The sequence below is a fragment of the Gymnogyps californianus genome, chromosome 3, assembly GCF_018139145.2.
Source record: "Gymnogyps californianus isolate 813 chromosome 3, ASM1813914v2, whole genome shotgun sequence".
Lineage (NCBI taxonomy): Eukaryota > Metazoa > Chordata > Aves > Accipitriformes > Cathartidae > Gymnogyps > Gymnogyps californianus.
The window spans coordinates 16,229,698-16,249,782 of NC_059473.1; the positions used below are offsets into that span (position 1 = coordinate 16,229,698).

The window sequence follows — 20,085 nt, forward strand, 5'->3', positions numbered from 1 at the left end:
TGCCCACCAGAACTCACAACCCTTGGCTTAGTGTGCAGGATTGTTCTACAATACATGGAAAAATATTAAGTGCCTTTGGGTACTGGGGGAATTTTAGTACTGGAAACTCCTGTAACTGTGAAGAAGTGGATGAGCAAAGGTTGTGAGGTCTAAACTGTGGTTGTCACAATCTACATTGTGAATTTACAAACGTCTAAATTTTGGCATTGAACATGACAACACTAAGAAGGCACACCATGGCCGTAGCCCTGTGTGTGTTTTGGCAACTTCTAGCTTTTGTTTTTTCTCTTCAAATTCAAATCTGTTAAAACATTGACTTCAAAGTAGCTTCAAAAAAAGTGTCTATGATTTTAATGACAGTTATAGACTGTTAACCTGATTTTAGTAACTCATTAAAATGTGAGATATATTACCATTTGGTTGGTAAATAAATACTGGAAAAAGTCTTTATTAGGCCTTTGACCTCTCTTTTCTTGCCTATTGAGAGTCTGGAAAGAAGACCTAAACAGATGAAGATTACAGCAATATATGAAATCTTTACATCATAGCAACACCAAAGCTGGGAATAGCGCTGTAGCATGGAGCCTTACTTAAGCATGGAGAGCAGAGCTGCTGCCCTGCAACAGGTTGATCCAGCACAGACAGCAGAATCACTAGAGGGATGGCATCTTGCATACACCAATCTTTTATTGCTACTGACTGAGACACACTCAGAAAAGATTTAAGGTTTTGATCAGCCTAGATTATGTGGGGCGTAAAATTACTTCCCTTCCAGTACTTAGAAGTTCAGGACTCATCTGCTGTTAGAAAAGTCAATAAAAGTGTGAAAATTGAAGTGTGCTGAATGAAGTGCTATGCAATGCATTTAGTTTGGCATATCGTATTGTAAAGAAAACTCTGAGGTTCTGCAAATGGAAAAAGGTGAGTTTCTAGAATTACAGATCAACTTGCAATGATTTAATACTTCCCTTAAGAGAACACTTATTATTATAGAAGGTTGGATTGGGGGAAAATGCCTTACAAATCCATTGAGGGTTTGCATATGGATTTATTATGAAATGTCAGCTAACAACTACTTTTTTCTATGGCAAACCCACCTCATTATCAAACTGTTTATGTCATCATCTAGTTTTCAGTTGTCTTAAAGAAAGAATGCACATATAGCTGTGAGCTGATGGTCAATAAGTGATCATTTTTTCACTGGCTTTTATATATCTAAATAAGGACAGAGATGACAAAGACAGTTTTGTTTTCATGATTTTACTTCTTCTGAATCTTCTGCTGAAGTTCTACTATTCTGTGTTTTCTTTGGAGTGAAGGAACAAAACAACTGATGCCTTATGTCCCAGTCTCATTGTTCAGCTGCAGGAAATACTCCCACTTTCTTCAGCAGGATTTCAACCTGCAAGCATGATGCAGAATGGAATTCCACAGGTTTTATATTGAGTGCTTTATTAAAACTGGAGCCATATTTTCCTGTAGCTACTACCTCTCTCTTCAGTTGCTAAGAGTTGTGAGTCTAAGACCAGGAAGGCAGGGGTAGAAGCGTACGCAAAGATATGTCAGGCAGTAAGTCCATTGTGGTCAAGAGATGAAAGAGGCTATCAAGGATAGACCACTAATTTCAAAAGACACCTTTCTACTAAGCAGAAGTCCTCAATAGACAGAAGTTGCTGAAGAACGCTATTGCTGCCTCTGTGGCAAATTCAAGTTTTGGCAGAGCTGTTGCTGGGGCACAGATATGCAAAACCCAGCATCTTTACAGTGAGAAAATTTTTCATAGTCCATCTCTTGGGAATAACAACTAATTGCTCTAAATTTATGAAGGAGGAGACAGGGGAGGACTGTGGTATTATTTATTGTAAAGGTATTGGATATAACTGTATAAAAGCCAATCTTCTGCCATGAAACCAGGTATTATGTCAGCTACTCATTTGCTTATGTGGTGAATTGTGAGTGCTGCTCTTATCATTGAATTGCTCATAGAAAAATGGAAAAAAGCCCCACCTGCTCTCCATCATCAAGCCCACAGATATTATTGGCAGGCTGATATGGTAGAAATTTGTTTTGTGTTCAGAGTGATAGTAATGAAAAGGGTCATCAATATAGCTAATATTACCATTGATTTAAATTTTTTTTTTTTACTTGCAGTATTGCTTTGCTGTGACCTTTCTCTCTTGTACAGTGCATTATCTCTTCCCCACTTTTAAGAAATTAAAATATACATCCCTCAATCTGTGCCTTGAAACAGTCAATAGCTGCTGAAGGAATGTTTTTAACTTTGGGCTTTAACTTTGGGCTATGGCAGGTTATGTCATTAAAATATACTTTAAGCTGTGGAATAATCTAGAAAAGTGTAGGGGTTTTAAATGTTTATAATAAATTGATGTATTATCATCTATGTGATGAAGCAGTAGTTTGAATAGAATAAAACTCAGTCACTAATTTTGTGTTTATATAAATTCCTTTTTGAGGCTTTATATTGAATTAATCAATTCAAAATCACATTACCCAGATACCTCAAAACTTTAAATATATTGACATTTTTTCTCTGAGCTTTATAGAGTAGTCTTAATTCTACTTTGAATCAATAATCTGACTGTGATCTTGTTCATTAGTTAAACTCTGTAAGGGCAATATCCTGGCCTCACTGAAGTCCATGGCAAAACTCCTATTGATTAAAATGAGGCTGGCAGTTCAGCCTTATTATTTTTCAAGATTTAAAGACATACATCTTATAGAACTTTTAAAGAATAATTATAAATTTTCTCTTTATTTTTTCGTATGTGAAATATATAGGAAGAAAATTGCCATTTAACAGTCATAGTATTTGCAAAAACATGCACAAACTACCTTAGTCGCAAAAATAGAGTAGGTCACAAATTTATGGTAGAGAATAAATTACATGATACTGTGCAGTTCTCAAGTTCAGCAAGTATTATAAATCAGTTCTTAATCAAAGATACTAAGCAGTTAGTGTTAATTACTGTACTCAAATTAGAATGCAGATGAAGATACAATACTATATTATTTAAAATACAGTTTTAATATGGGCAATGCTGCAATGAAATTGCTTTCAGAGCTGGGAATATGTTGATGTTAAGATAAAATTGCTCAGAATCATCTGAGAGTTGATTCTGGCTATTCGTCATGCTCTTTCTGAAAAAAGTTGTAGTCGATCAAACATGGCTGTACTGTATGGTGCAAGGAAAAGCACAGATGTGCTAGGCAGGTTTTCAACGTCATTCCAGTTTTGGTTGCTGTAAACTATAAAGCTTTAACTATTAGTCTTCATCTGAATAACTTGTATATTTGTTTTTAAAGAGATATGGTTTTTAAAAGAAGAAATATATGATTTAGATGTCTGAGTAGTTTGATCTTAAGGTATAGGAATAGCAAAATGTCTTTTAGGTCTTGCAACCCAAAGCCAAGTTGCTATATTTGACATTTACATCCTCCCCATTCAGATTTGCTCTGGGGTAGGAGCAGCAACTCTTTGACTAGCATGGGTAGGTCTTGGCTGTCTAATTTACAGCTGCTTCAACATGAAATCTTAGTAGTGGCGTTATGCATGTCAGGTCAGCAGTAATAAGGCTTTCAAGGTATTATCTTTGAAAGGCTGGAAGGCTACGATGTAATTTACAGACTTTTTATATTGTTCTTCTCTACATTGTGTTGAAGATTTTTTTCATTGCTCATAATCATTTTGAAGAATGAGATCTTAGCCACACGTTTATAAAACTCTATGTTCGTGTGAGGAATTGGAGGGCAAGAAAAGGGCAAAAGAGCCAACAGGTCTATTTTATGAAACCTTATACTGTTTCATAAATTCTATTAGGAGCTAGGATCTAATTCAGCCCCCATCGAATTTAGGGCCACCTCAGAGATACTCATGACAAATTATGTAACTTTGAATGTCCCATTACTGCATCAAGGGATTAATGGGAAACAGTGCTTCTTGAGGGAGGCCCTTCTTTGTGGCAGTGTAATGTGAAGTGATGCCACAGAGCCTATTTGCCAACTTTATGCAATGCAAGGCTTGCTTTCCTGCTGGGGTAAGTCCCAGAAAGCTGGCTAAACTGTCTTAATAGTCCCTTTTCTGTCATCAGAGTCTTGTGAAAGGGTATAGCAAAGGTGGAAAAGTGCTGTCTTGCGCTTATGACACATAACATAGCATTTCTCTCTTTTTTTTTTTCCCTCCCTAATGAATTCAAAAAATGCTTAGACGAGAAGATGGTTCCTCAGATAATCCTGACTTTCCTTTCTGTCCTTATTAAGACTATATATTTATTAAAAAAGTACATCTGTACCTTCCCTAGTCTAATTATTCTCAAAACCTTAGTTCTATTTGAACAGGTTATTTCTGAAGAATGTAAATTGTATTGCTGACATACAAAGACATTTGCTTAAGAGACATGCCTGTTAGTCACACTAACCTACAAATCAAACCTTTGAAACCAAGCTGCATCAAGATGTATATTTCTGTTACTGAGTCCATGCCTGAGTTTATTCATAAGCTTATACCTAATATGGGAGAAAAAGAAAATGTTCTTTTTATGGTGCAATTTCATGAGAAGAAGTTACTTGCAGGTTTTCTTTACATTCACTAAGCCGGTATTGTGGATGTTCTGACATCCTAAAGGTCATTTAAAATATCTTTCTCTAGATTTATACAAGCTGTATGAAAAAAAAAAAGAAAAGCATTAGGAAAAATAAGACCTCAACACAGTATTTGAAAGTTTATGATTCATTACAGTTTGTATATTTTTGTTTAATTCCCTTGGAGATTTTGGTTTGTATGGTTTTTCAAAATAAGAAATGACATTTGAGGAAAAAGAAAGAAAGAGAGAGACCAGCCTCTGTGCAAGAAATCTATTATAATTCCTTTTTTCTCTCTTCTCCCTGTGTGGTTCACAGAGATGGAAAAAAAGTTATTGATCCAAGCAAAAGATCAATAGGCAGAGCCATTCACAATTAGACATTCTGTAGAAAATAACTTGAATCAAATTAACCTGGAGCACTTGATGCAGTTTTGCCTGGTAACCTTGCTCTCAAGCATGTTTTAAGTTTAATAAATTATATTTATGTGGTAAAAAAAGGTGTCTTGAGAACTGTTAAGATATACTCTCTAGGTTGCACTGTAAACCCCTTTGTAATCACTTATCGGTATAGATTTTATGCTTTGAGATTATAGGGCTTTATTTCAAAAGACCATGGTCATACTGCTTTTATTAGTTTTACTTCTAAAGGTCATGTCACAGTTGTCAAAAATAAGCATAGATCTTAGTATTAATATTTTAAAAGTATATTTAAAATACAATGTCAGCAAAGCTGATATTGTTACTCTCCCTATGGTAATTTAAGGTTGGGGAGCTTTACTGATTAAACCCTTCATTTTAATTTTAAACATTTGCATTTAAAAGGTAACTTCTTTGACTGGTGATAAATGAGGCATTGGTTATATTTAATAACTCTTATGCATTGTGGTGTCACAGCAGACCCAAAAGATAGTACAAGCTGTCACATTTAGGATGATAGATTTTACAAAACTGTGTTGCATAAAGATGAACCCTTTTGTGCTACCTTGCAAGGTTGCCATGGTGACAGAGCACTGCTTCATGGGAATTTCACTTTTCTGGTAATATGTTAGATACTGAACCCAAAGCTGCTTCTTTAGATTGTTCTTAAATCTCACTTTTAATATGATATCTTTTTGTAAAGACTTATGATTCATCTTTTGTATGTTTATTTTCTCAGAAATATCTCCTATAACGCTGTCATAGCTAAAGTACTAAACATGTTAACTTACCAAATATGCTGAGCATAGTAGACAGTCTAAAGATTTTGTTATTTTGTGTTCCATGCCATTGCTCAATTTTATAAATATTTAGGATATGTTTTGCAATTCTGTACTTTCTCTGAACTATAAAAAGAAAGATCTCAGGTATTTATAGCCTATGGAAATATTTTTATCATGGGAAAACATTACAGACAATATGCTGTAGACAGATAAATCCTGTCAATTTTTTTAAAAATTATTTTGTTAGCAAAATGAATTTACATCTTAGATGTATGGAAAACAGTTACAAAATTGGTTTTAGGTCTGCAAATAAAACCATAATTGTTTGTGGAGTTATCACGCATTTCTCTGTAATATGTGATGCATTTTTATTATCCTGTATAAGTAAGAAATCATATGGGAACTTCAGTAGATTCTGACATTCATAAGCCAGTCATTTTCTTTATCTTTACAAATAGAAATGACTGACATGGAAATCCTTACTCCCTGCCTTAAGCACATATTTCTGAATGTTTGGCTGTGGATTGTTCACTGTGCTGAATCAGCCAGAACTATAATATTCTCAAGATACAGCCAACTCCTTGACATATGGCAGAAAATATATACACTAATGTAAGTCATACCATTTGGTACCCAGTTGGAGCTCCCTAGCTATGCTAATGAAATTCATGCAACAGGAATATTTTTCTGGAGGAAAGATCTCTTGCTGTTTTCAAATGAAAACAGATAAAATAAAATGCTTTCCCGAGGAAAGTGTTGGAAATTGTTCTGCACATTCTTTTGCCCCGTTCATATTGAATGTTCCCCCAGAGTGCTGCAATATTTGTTCGGAGCATCTAGGAGAGAGACTGGCAAACATTTCACAAATGACTGAGCCAACTGAGAGCGGGTTCTGGAAGATGTGAGAGCCTCTTCCTGCATGCCTCTGCGTGGAGAAAGATGGCACTGTGCTCAGTGTGCTAATTAAACAGGCTTTCCTTTCGCTCTTGACTCCCATTTGAAGTAATCTTGGAACAAAGAGAGATTGAAAAGGCCAGAAAAGGAATGTCTTAGGAGGAATGGAATGAAATAAGGGAAGACTTTTTCTTCTCCCTTACTTGCAAAAATTTAGACAAATGTAGTGGAGAAAAATCCCTTCCTTTTAAGGTTAGTGTTTAAACCCATCTACAACCTGTCCCGCTGCCAGTGAAATCCTCCACTGAATGTAAACTTGCATGCTGTCCTAATTTTGCTAAACTTTGCACTGATAAGATTTACATGAACCCTTTGTGCTTGCTGTCTTTCTCCCTAAAATTAAGTAGCTTTTCAAATGTTTGCATCATGTTGCTTACATGAAGAATTAAAAGCTGTTCATCAGGCAACATGCTCAATATCCTCATTTTTTTCTTCTGATCTTCTAATTACTGACTAGAGTTTGTAAATGAAGAGCAAGAACTTTTAAAAATGTTTCTTCACTTGAGTGTGAGAGTTTTTGTTTTGTTTTGTTACTTTTGTTAAGAGCTACTAGATGTCAGAATGTGCTCTGACCTCATCACAGTTTAAACTGATTTTCCTGTTCCCCAAATAGCAGGAGTTGTTCTTAATCATTTTCTAAGAAGCAAATTTAAACTAAAATTTCAGAAGTAATTATCTTTTTATGGAATATGTTAAACTAGCAGTACTTTTGTTTTCATGTATTGTAAATAACTTAGGCTTCAACATTTTGCTCCAGAATATCACTATCTTTAAAAATGTAATAAGATTTCAGTAAATTGTCTATAAAATTTGTAATGAATAATAGAGTTCATTACTATACTTAAAATCACTTCTTCATTATCGACAGTGCTACCAGAGGGTAAGGGGACAAACTGGTAAGGAAGGCTTCGAAAAAGCCTGCCACTCCTATTACTGTGCTTATTCTAAATGATGGTGATAATTCCCCACTTTATGTAAATATTCATCTATAGATAGAACCTCATGTTCTGAAATACCTGTTCATTAAGAGAGAACTTTGTCCTTCTGGCAGTCTCCTAAAATATTGATAACATCTTTCTCTCTTAAAGAGGGAATGTTCAACATAGGCAATGCATATGACTTTTTATCTACTGCAGTAGATAAAAGAAGATCAGAAGGCTCAGCTCCTGAGCCGCTGCCTTAATCACAATATAAATTCAGACAATATTTTGGATAACAAGCCAGGCATCATCAGCAGAAAATCTTCTGTTGCTATTGGCACCTCAGTTCTGTCTGATAAAGAATGATTATATAGGGAAATGTACAATACTGCAAACCAAAGAGAGAAGATAGAAATGATTTTTAATAATCAGCAATTCCTTACTGTCATAAATTATTCCCAACTTGATTTTTTTAACAGAAGCATTTTTTCACATAAATGAATAGTAGAAAAATCACTTTCACTTCAGAAACGAGCTATACACAGGAATCCTGCAGTATTATCACTCCAAATAAAGTGCAATGACCCTTAGTATGCAAAAAGTTAAATGCTCCAATAACACTTACATTTTTGTATATTTGCTGTGCTGCCTCACTAAAGTGTGCACAAGAGTTCTCCCCTTCTTGCCTCCCTCCCTGTAATAAGGATGTTGTACTCTTCAAAAAAGATTACTTTCTTCACCCTCTGCCTGACAAGGTGCATACCAATTTCATTTCAAAATTTTACAATAAGCTGATCTTTCACTTTGAACATGCTGACAGGTATCTTGTGGCAGGAATGTAGCAGGATACTGCTAGATACTTCTCATAAGTAGCACTAAATTGTAGGACTCTCTAATTGCACTTTAAGAACTCTGTACTATTGATGCATTTATTTATTCAGGTACAACACTTAATAGTGGAGCTCAAGAAACTCACATGAGCACCATCATGGCTGAAGCTTTGCATAGGGAAGAAAAAAGCTGAGAATCAAGAATCAGATTTAGATAGCATTCTCTGTAAATTAATGTTTTCTTCATGTATGTATCTGAGCATGGCTCAGTAATAAAGCAAACCAGCACCTCACAGGAGAAAGAATTGTGTCCTCTCTCGCATATAACCTTACAATAAGATCAGAACAATGAAGTTGAGCCAGAGAGGAGATGACTTGTAAATTTGTCTGGGACATATAATTATTTTATAGTACCTTTTGAAGTTGTTGGGTTTTGATTTTGATCTGAAGTGAGAAGTTTGACAGATATTACTAAGTCATTGATAAAGTGCTCTGAAAAGTTATTGTATATTAATAGAAATATTAGAAAAGCAAATGAAAATACTGCTCAAATTATTTCCATTTTTTAATGGGGCTGGATGCTTATATACTCCTGTGCAAAAAGGAGTCCAAAATAATAACCCTTTAAAAATAGAGTCATCTTAATAGTCATTAAAAAGCTTCATGAACCAGATCTTTAAGTCGATGGTTTCGTTTGTTTTTTTGAGAATCTGTTACTTGCAGGATAACAGCTCCAGCTTTACCAGTGTGCATTGGTTAAGGATCTGATCTTTTTTCGCCCTGTTGCCATTGTTAGCATCTCTACTCCACACTGAAGACAACTAGACTAAGGGTGATCAATCTCAACTTCTGCTGTAAATTGCATTGTAAGAACTTTGTGATTTGTTTTGTCATTTATTTAAATGCAGCGCTTACAGTGGAGCTAAGAATCTCACATGAGCACTCTAATGGTAGAAGTTTGTGTAGACAACACATACATGTCTTTGGCTTCTGTCATCTAAATACTTTTTTGCTTTGTTGGCTCCTTGTTAATGGGCATTTGAACAAAGATATAATGCTTTGGGTATGTTAGAGAGAACCCTGTAAACCTTACCACCTTGCTCCATTGAGCTTTGTTTAAATTAGGTAGGTTCTCTAAGTGCTGACACATTTTTGGAGGTCATGAGAAGTAGGCCAAGGAAACCAACTGAAAGAGTTTTGCTGCTTCTTTACTAAGTAACGTACTGACTTCAGAGCTGCTTTTCTTACCTTTAGGAATCAGCATATCATAGGTCCATAACAGAGCAACAAGATTTAAAAATCTTTATATTTGCTTTGTGCCTTTGTGATCAAAATATAATTCCTACTCTGTGGGAAATTCTGGGGTTTAAAAACTTTTTTTCATAGCATAGAAACTGGGTTTTCAGAACTTTCTGTGAAGTGACACATTTTTGTCAATGTTGGCTATTACTGCAATAGAGTTGATGTGAGAGTCATTGAATCATAATCAAATAAGGTTATACAGCTACAAATCTGGATGCAATCTGGAGTCTTCTTGGGCCACATGCTCAATTTGAGCATCACATGTGCTGCAGGGACTTACCTCATCACATTTCATTGTAGAATTGGCTTCTACATTTGTAAAATGTACCCTGGCCAGACAAATTTGCTAGTACACTTGTAAATGCAGTATAATATGATATATGTTAGACATTTTTTAGAGGTATATGACAACATTTTTTCTGGGAGACTCTGTTTTCTTGATTGGACTTTAAAAATAAGCCAAGTATGCTGTAGTCAAGAATAAGTCACCTACATATCCACTATGGGTAGGTAAGAGAGAGACTCTTGAGAAGTCACTGAAAGTGTATGCAAAACTTACTCATGAGGCTTCATTTAAGGGTGTTTGAGATTGTGAACCAGAACATGCAGTGGGTAACAGAGAGTTGTATTCTGACCCAGTTTAACACTGACCCACCATTCAAGGGTGATGAAAGATGGAACGATAGACTATTCCTAAACTGTTTCATTAAGTTAGCCTTCAAGGGAAGAAACATAACTTTCTAATCTAGTATTCTTTCCTCCTCCTCAAAAAATGCTTATTTACTTTTGTTATGATACTTTTTCTGCATTGTTTTATTAAAGTATTTATATTAAATTTTATAATTTTTAGTTATACGTAATTATATTAGTATATATTTATTTATATTTCATTATTATTCATAATAACTGAGAGAATGTAAACATTATAAATTTGTAATCTCTCTCTTCGTGAATATGAGAAGATGTATACCTTCTTTCCTATGGTGGAAAAAGTATATGAACCTTTTGACCCTCATCTGCAAATGTCAGAGATGTTGTGAGACAGCAGTCATATTTCCACAGTATTAAATACTCTTTCTAAGCACTAAATATATGTGTGCTGTAATATATTTAGGATACTGTTGGATTGAGTTTGTATTGGTAGAACACAATAACAAAAGCAGTAGATAAATGTGACCCGGCCTCTCATTTTATGGCAAGCAAGAATTTCCACCTAACTACAACCAATATTCAAGTGTCCTCTGATTGCTTGTAACTGCTGGTGCAGATACATTGAGCTTTTTTTCCAGGAACAACATGCTCTTTATTTCCCACCTTGGTAACCCTGAAAATCAGAGCAAAGACCTTCTCTTTCTCCTTTCCTCCAAATCAAATCAAACTCAAGCATGCAAGGACAAAATAAAAAAAGCAGTCAGTTTTCCAAGATCTTTATGGCCCGAAATAATTAATCTAGTGTATGTTATAATTACATCTAGCTACAAAAATAGAAAGTAATACCATGCTATTTTTTCCCAGTGTCAAAAATGCATTGAGGTCATTACACATTCTTTCAAGGAAAGGTCTATGTTACTTCTTCACTATCTGGAACATAGCTGTGCTGATTTCTTGGCAGGTGTTTTGATTGGTTCCTGTTAAAAAAAAAAAAGATAATGTAATACGATCCTATGATTTGAAAAAATTTTTAGTATCATAGATTTTTTATGTTATGTGCTAAGATGATGAAGGAAACTTGCAGACTTTTCCTGTTAGCTTAACCAACAGATGCTATAGCCAGCTGCCAAGCTACTTCTAATAAAAAGGATTTGAATTGACCATGACATCTGAGTACATTATTCAGCTATGTCTAAAACACTGTTTGCATTAACATCTACCTTAGTAAAAAAATCATAGCTTTTACTTTATTTCTTAGTATACATTTGGATCTAAAAGGATATTTTTTCATTTCTAGTCTATGGACTAAATTACTATTTTGATGAAGCAATTCACAAATACTTTTATAGGACAGCTGGGATATTTGGCATGTTCCCTTCTGACAGTTCTTAAGAAATGTGTACTGCTACCCAAGATTTTACATCTTTTGAGGTCTTTTTAGGATCAGGCAGTTGCAGACAGACAAGGTGTTGGTGTGGAATTCCACCCAGTACTGAACTATCTCCTTTCTTTCCCTGTGGCACAACAATATTACAATATTCTCTTTTTCTCAATAAATATTTATCCATCCTAATTTGGACTTTTGCTAAGACAGCTATATGTATAGTGTTGTATGATATTATTTCAAGTCATGCATATTTTATTTATATCTTTCCTGACTTGAAGATCCACAGCCATATGTTTCAGCCATATATCAGCAGGGCTGAGCATCTGTTCTCTAAAAAGATAAAGTAGTTTTGGGGAAGCTGCAAGTGATAAAACCATCTTCAAATCCAAATTCTATACATCTTGAATGACCGGCACATTTACTGAGTGTAACTGACAGCAGAATTTGGTCTTCTTACTTCCTTGCTTAAAACTTCCACGTTAGCTAGCAAGATGGGAATGAATCTCATCCCAGATATGGTCCTACATTTTAAGAAAGCATGTTAGAGTTAATGCAGTGGTCCAGGCCTAAGTAAGCTCTAGCTACGACTTTGTCTCTCACAGAGCCATTCGGTTGTCACTTAGAGTCTGAGTAATTTCAGGGCTATGCAGCCAAACCTTAATGTCATTGGATTACTGTTTCTTAAAACTGTACCCAAAACATCACTGTGAGCTATTATCACAATAAGTTTTATTATTATGAAAGTAAAATGGTGGAAATGGAGCTTATTATAACCACATAAAGAAGCATTATGTGCTCTATTAGTCCCTCCTCTGGGATACATAGGTATCCCAGGCTAGGACTTGGCTCAAGACGGGAGGAAGAAGTAGCCATGACCACCTCTCCCACACAAGTGTGTGGAAAAGTGCAGGGCCAGAAAGGAAGCTGAAATCCCATACACCATCACTCTAAGTGAGAAGGAAGTTGTAAAAAAAAAAAAATAAATATTCTCTAAGACATCATGATTTAGTCCCTATTCAACTGGTCGGAGTGTACAGTCAAGTATTCCCACTCTGGATTTGTCATCCTACAATAAAGATGGCTTTTGCAGACATGAGCCAGGCAGTTTCTATAAAATTTGGTTCTGCCTTAATATAAAGCTACTTTAATAAACCTTTCCTTTCTAAGTGCAGTATTTGATTGTATGTATGTGTATTTTTATTTGCTTCAATTATTTGTGGGAAATTAATGCGTTCCTCAGATTTTTTTACTAATGCTAAAGGTATATTCTGGAGAAAAGCCTGTACATCAGGGTTAATATTTGTCTCATTTACTGAACTTTGAAGCCACTCCCTTTCATGAAAGATATTGTCAGTTCAGCATCATTTTTTCATAGCCTGTTGTAAATCTTTGATGACTAGTTCTCCAGGGAGAGAGAGAATAGAAATCATTTAAGACAACATACTGTATTGTATTCTTCAAACAGACTGACTTTTGCAAAAGCAGAACTCAAACAACACAGGAGATATGAACCACACAGTACAGCGGTTTGTCAGATGATGTGTTAAAGGAAAAGTGTTCATTGTCTGAGTTGTATATTTTCTAGATTATACAGTTAAAGAATTTTTCAGTTTAGGCCTTCAGAATATTGGGGTAGCTCTTTCAATGCATTCTAAAACATTAATTTGGCCACCTTCTCAAATTTCCCCAAGTTTATTCTTAGCACTTTTTGGTTCAGATGAGCCTACATGTGTATTAAATACACAAAGACCTCCATATTTGAGTATTGGTTTTGTAATATTAATTATCCAACCCAGATGGCCATAACTATTGCAAGAACTCAGCATCACGGTTAAAGTAACTAGACCGCTTGAATCTATTGACATTGGACTTCTAAACTGGTTCTGCTACACATTGTGAATTTACTGGAGCAAATATGAATGCTTCTCTTATGGATGAGAAATGTGAAGCCAGTAATAAAGTTATAATTTCAAAGTGGGAATTTTGCAGATTTATCTCAGAGTTTTCACAGATCTATCTAAAAATTCATCTATCCTGTTAAATAATTATCTATTTCATTTTCTGTCTAAGGTTTGCATTTTAGGGGGGGGAAAAGAAGCACTTGATTTTTTTAATAAAATGTCACAAATTTCATTTACAATGTTGTTGTGACTCAGATGTGTAGCTACTGAGACCCAGATCAAAAAAGAATGAAAAGATGAGAAGTGTTGCCTAAAGTTTGGGCATGCTCAGATCCCAAAGAGAAATTTCACACACTAAGTTATATCTAGAAATGGAAGTCAGGGCAGATCATATGTGGAGTGGCATGCGAGAGGCCGCTACACTCAAGCTAGCCAAAAATAAATGCATAAAAGAGGAATAGATGGGAAATTCCACACTCTACAAAGTTTAAGTGACCTGCTATAGTACAGGATTAGGCTCCAATGAGAAATCTTTAAAATCTGTAACAGCTTTCTTGTTTTAGGCATAGAAGTTATCTTTTTTTTTCCTTCTTTTTTTCTTCTTCTTTTTTTTTTTTTAATTTTTGGTATATTCTAGTAGCATTTTCTCGGGAACTAGGATATCAACTTCAATGCACTGCTAACTAGCAGGACACAGTATCTCTGCATCTCAGGTGCAGGGGTACTTAATTTATGGACCTCAGAGTGGTCCATAAGCTCTTTCAGGTTAGTTAACTGTTCATGATTTGCCATGGAATTGAGTGGTAAGAGTCTTTTTTGCTAATTTAGTTCTAAGACATGATTCTATGCTAAGTATTTAAAAGTCAATTTTGATTCTTGATCAGAGTGAAACTCATGAGATTTCAAACTGATTTCTGAGCTCTTCATTTTAGTCCTTTGTCTTCTAAGCTCTGGGGTTCGGTTTTCCAGCTTTGTTCATTAGACTTCAACATCTATTGTTTGTAATGAGAGTTGAGATCATTATACACCACAATCAGGAGAATCAAGATTCCCATTGGCCAGAGTGGTCAATTTGTGACTTTTGAGCTGTGCTCTAGTGTAGATTTGGTTTGAGCATGGCTCCTATGCCAGGCTTTGTAACACAGCTGAGTACAGGGCTGCGCTGGGGAAAGCTGGTGGGTGACCTGCACATCGCTCCGCCTGCCAAAGGAAGGAGGCCAGCAGGGAACGGAGGAGGCAGATAGTGCCCTGGGTTTCTGTGGCAGGCCTGTCTTCATCCAAAACAGATCAGAGGGACTGTTGAAAACTCTTGTCATCTCCTAAATGGGAACTATTTCCTTAGCTTCATTTCCCACATTTCTACAATATGCATGTGTTGTGTAAAAAAAAGATACTAAAGCTATATAGCTCCTCATCAGAACCATTTTTCTATATGCAATTTGTAATGTCAAGAAAGTTGGCCACTGGAGGACTTCAAGTACTAGGTGTCATCACCAGTTAAAGCACTGTTAATTGCGACTGAACTTACATGTACACCCAAAATTAGGGTATTGTCACTCCCTGTCAAAAGCAACTGGTTTCCAAAGGCAGGTCCACAATGCAATGTCCAAAAAGTGAACAGAAGTTAAAGAGTTTGTGCTGAAAAATAAGGATTCTTGTAACAAAAGACATACATACCTGTATGTACTTTTGCGTAGTGTTATGGTCACAGGTCTGTTTTCTTGAATTTAACTGTGCTTTGGTTACTCTGAGTTCAATAAAAGAGAATAAGAGAATATTAAATGGAGCATGTTCTTACTTTAGCAGATAATTTGAACAGTCTCTGGGGTTTCTTTCATGATAAGGAGATATGCTTTTTCTTTAATCCAATGAGTCCAATGTCTTGATGTAAATTATAGCCTTATAATTCAATAATAAAAGAACTATTAAAGTAACATAAAATCCTGAAAGACTGATTTAATACTGGAACTGTTCACAAATTAATTTGATCCTACCTCTATCCCTTTTTCCCTGAATTTTCAGAGAGGTATCCAAACTATTTTCACTGAAAATGTTACTGGACTTCATTCATGAGGGCTCTTCAGAATTGGAGTATCTTATTCTTTGCTGAATGTATTGTGGGCAGAAACAAATAAGGGATTTTTTGAGAAGAGGGATGTGCAAAAAAATATTCTCTTTACTTGAAGAGTTTTGCCTGTTTGTTTTAAACCAGTTTCCCCTCTGATTTAAGGACTTCTTAAGGACACTATTTATCCCTTTTTACAACTTACCTGATAAAATGACTTTTAAAAATACAGCTCCTTGTCTCATATAATTAATGATCTATAATGTAAGAATTGAAACAGGAATCTGGATTGAAAAGTAAGTTCAAGTAGCTATGATACAAAGATGTTAATGTTCTTTTGCTCATTGGTATTTCAAACAGAGATTCATGCTTAAATACCTTCTGAAGATTTAAGCAAGGGACCATTTGACTCTGCTTACAAAATTGTCTGGGTATATCTACATTGTGAAAAAGATCAGAAAATACCAAGCTATTATATCAGGATGATAAGCAAAATACCATATAGAGATACTGGCACGGTTCCCAGAAACAACAGGCCCAGACTAAAAACACCCCGCTTTTCTGGAAAAAGCTTACCTAGTTTAGACACAAGAAATCACTGATGCAGATAGTTCCTTCCCATTCTTGACAAAATAATTCGCTTTCATCTCAAGGAGCAGATGGGAGATACATATATACCCTACATGTTTCACAGTTCGTAAAGGTTTTAAAAGAATTATACTGTGGTGTTATCAGCTACGTTTTCCAAGACCAGAATTCCTGTTTCCTATGTGTGTATTTTACCTCTCATTATGAGGATTTAACGTATGCCCAGAAAGTCAACACCGTTAATCCTCTTCTGGTTCTCATGCAGACTTTTCTGACAGCTTAAAAACTGCTTTTTCCTCCAGATTAGTAACTTTTGATGAAAACTCTTGCATTTGCATCATGCATACGCAAAGTAATTCCAGAAGTAATCTTCAAAAAAAGCATGCTTCATATTAACAATTGCGCATTGATGATGAAGGTAAAATTTTATACCACTGCAGCAATTCTAAAGCACAGAATTTGTTCTGATCACGCACTAGTCAAGACTTACAGCACATAACTCTGGGATATAAGAGTGAAGAAGAAATATTAAAAATAAAAAAGGTATAAAACTGGGACAGAATTAGTATTGAATCTGTCACCCTACCAATACTAGGCATAGCCTTCAGGCTACCAGCAAAATCTGTATCAGATATGAAATTATTGATCAATTGAAATTATTTATTGATGAAAACTGTTCATGTCTGCTTTCAAAATCTTCAGAAGTTCTGAGTGTAGGAAAAGACTATTGCTGAAGTCAGTGTTATCCATGTGCCTCTGCTGAGGTCAGGGACTAGCTGTAGGGTGTCAGAAAAACCAGAGCATAGCGAAGGTTCTGCTCCTCATTTTTAACATGAAAAATAGAAACTGCTTGTTTTTCTTCTCTTTAATGAAGTTAGTTATTCAGTACAGATGCCCTGGTCACCTCTTGAATGCTGATATGCCGTCCTCCATCCCCAAATATACATGCATTTTTACTGCCTCAGAAATCTTCCAATTGTAAAGGCTGTCTAGATCCAGCTGCTATGAATCCTCAGTGCTTCTACAAAAACTCATGAAATGCAGCTTTCCTGAACTGCATAACTGTTCAACACTCACTAACCTCTCCAATCATTTGTCTATCTATTACAATTTCAGTAAGAACTGTTTCCCACTGTGTGTTTTTACAGTGACCAGAATAGCTTTGAGATGTTAAATGCCAGTATTACAAAAATGACAATTAGTTTATCAAATAGCTTTTACTTCCAATATTCCCAATATCTTTTGCTTGCTTTCTCAAGCTTATTTACAAATGTGGTACATCAATGTTATTTTTAAGGTAAGTTAATATGAGAAAAGATAAAACAAATTACTCTTTCCTCTTGAAGATATTATCGGTCTTAATTTTTTTGTCCTTTAGACCACAATTTCAGCCTTTTAACCTCAGAGTAGAAAATAAATGTTATAAGATAATTTGTGTTCTGCAGACAGGAAGGTGTGATAATCTATAACTGGCTTTGGACTTTTTTTAATGGCCTCTTTGTTGAACTCTGAGGACATGGTTCATTGAGAAGAGGCCAAATGTTAGTAAAAGAGTAGGACTTCATGTTGCTTGAAAACAAAGATTAAATGATCATCAGCAGAGAAAAAAAAGAATTTTTTTTTTTTTTAAAACAGAAAAAAACTTTTTTTCTTCTTTAGGAAAAACAAGGTTGCTTTGTTTTTTGAACTTACTATAATGTTCAGATTGAGAGAAGAGTATAAATACCACAAGGAAAAGCAAACACTTCAGCTGCAAAGCAGGCTTGTACCTTTTTTAATAATTATGATGTCAGCTGGAGTCGCTGGGTCTGCCCCAATTCACTCTAGCCAACTGCCAAGTCATAAATATATTAGAGCTTTTTTGGCTTCTATTACAACTTCATTGACCTTTATCTCAACAAAAAACTTTTTTTAACTAAGGGTTTTTTTACTTTCCAATTAGACATGTTTGGCAGTTCTCCCTTGATATATGTTTGTGGCACTACAAGTTGGTTTTTTATTTCTTTTAGATATAAAAACAGTGTAAAACTCTGCCAGCTGCTCAAATGGAAAATGAAGATTCCGTTTACAGAAATGTTAAATTGAGATGACCATTAACATGAGACAATCAGCCTTCATAAAATATGGTATATCTCTCTTCCCTAAGGGAAAGTGAATGAGCTATAGTGGTCAATTATCTCTTCATAATGACTGATTCATTGGTTGTTGACATTTAATTAGATGTACAGAAGAAAAGCTGCAGTAAAAAGTACACACACAGCAATAATTAGGTTCACTTCATTCTAAAAACAAGACTTAATTGAATTTTAACCTTGGTTTTTTCCTTTAATATATGAACTTAATGTAAATTTGTATTAGTAAGTTTCACCGTATCACAGCTACATTGTCCCTTTTACTAATCACCATTCTACAGCAGAAACAATCAGTGATTTTTTCTTCATCTTTCTTGTATTTCTTTTTAGTCTAAAATTACAGTACATTACAAGTTAGAGGAAGAAAACAATAAGTTTTCTGGATTTCAGTTCTATAAAACAATGTAACTTAATCTTTTCTCACAAAACATAGCAACTGCAAATCTCTGTACAATCTATTAAGTAGATATTAAGCTACTCTTGTACGCAGATCAAGTTTGTTAATTTGAGTTTTAAACTGCAAATAATAAGCACATGTATCTATTAAATCTTATGTTTTAGTCAACCTTAGTTGCCTTAGATCTTATACTTGGTTTTTACCAAGTTGCTGACCTTCTACATTTTGTTGGCTTCAGCTGATGATGGATTTGTTTATAACCTTTATAAAATCAAGTCACAATTTTATATAAAAGCTTGTTATCTTTACTATTATAGTACTGGAAAAATAACCACAGGTTAAAGGTCCCACTGAGACAGATAAAAAATGTACCAATTAACAGTGAGATTGTCCTGACCTGATCAATTTTTTTTCTAAAGCCTCATTTAAAAAGAAAAGATTTTTTTCTGTATAATTAGATATGAGGAAGTCCCTACTTCTTTAATTAGCCAAGTGGTAAACATATCAGAAATAATTTTAGTCCTATTTTCATATTGTGCCAAGACTATCTGAAGTCCCGCAAGCAAACTGCATGGAGCATACAACACTCTGCCTCTCTGTGAGCTACCCATGCTACTCACAGACCCTCAGAGATATTCCACAAGAGATACTACCCACATGGCACTGGCTCGCCTTTACAAAGCTCGGTGCCCATTTTCTCTTAAGAGGACTGGCATTTCAAGATGAGAGGAAACATGTCTGGCACATCCAAAAAGGCTTTGCCACTAGTACCCTCTGCAGTCACTGACTGAGGAAGAAGTTCTGTTGAAGTGGAGCTTACTGCATTCTCCCACATGAAGTAGACGATGCACCTAAAGTATTTTTTTATTATTATTATGTGATTATGGCTATTCCAGTGCTTTTTTTCTGGGTTAAAAAATGTTGCATCACTACCTAGCAAGACTGGCCTGAACAAGGCACGCAAATTGAATAGATAATAGTAGGTGCAAAGAGGTCCCTTAATAAAATCAGGAAAATAACATTTTCTTTTAACGCGCAGGATTTTGATGCCAGTAGTATCACGTAAGAAGTCTATCTTGCAGGTCTAAACAAATACATTTATTATATTTCCACATGCTGAATGTTAATTTATTTTCTTTAATGTTCTGAGCACCTGAG

At 35.1% G+C, this 20,085-nt stretch overlaps 1 protein-coding gene across 23 annotated transcripts in view; it reads left to right on the top strand.

Moving 5' to 3' along the window:
• Window positions 1-20,085, top strand: part of NRXN1 (neurexin 1) — a 729,374-nt gene that overhangs the window by 100,104 nt on the left and 609,185 nt on the right. For 4 of the 23 annotated variants that reach the window (XM_050893192.1, XM_050893196.1, XM_050893199.1 and 1 more), the window contains exon 4: window positions 19,300-19,316. The exons of the other annotated variants lie outside the window; for them this stretch is intronic. In XM_050893192.1, coding sequence (XP_050749149.1) covers window positions 19,300-19,316 — 17 coding nt within the window. The remainder of the gene's footprint in view (window positions 1-19,299; window positions 19,317-20,085) is intronic. 23 annotated transcript variants of the gene reach the window in all.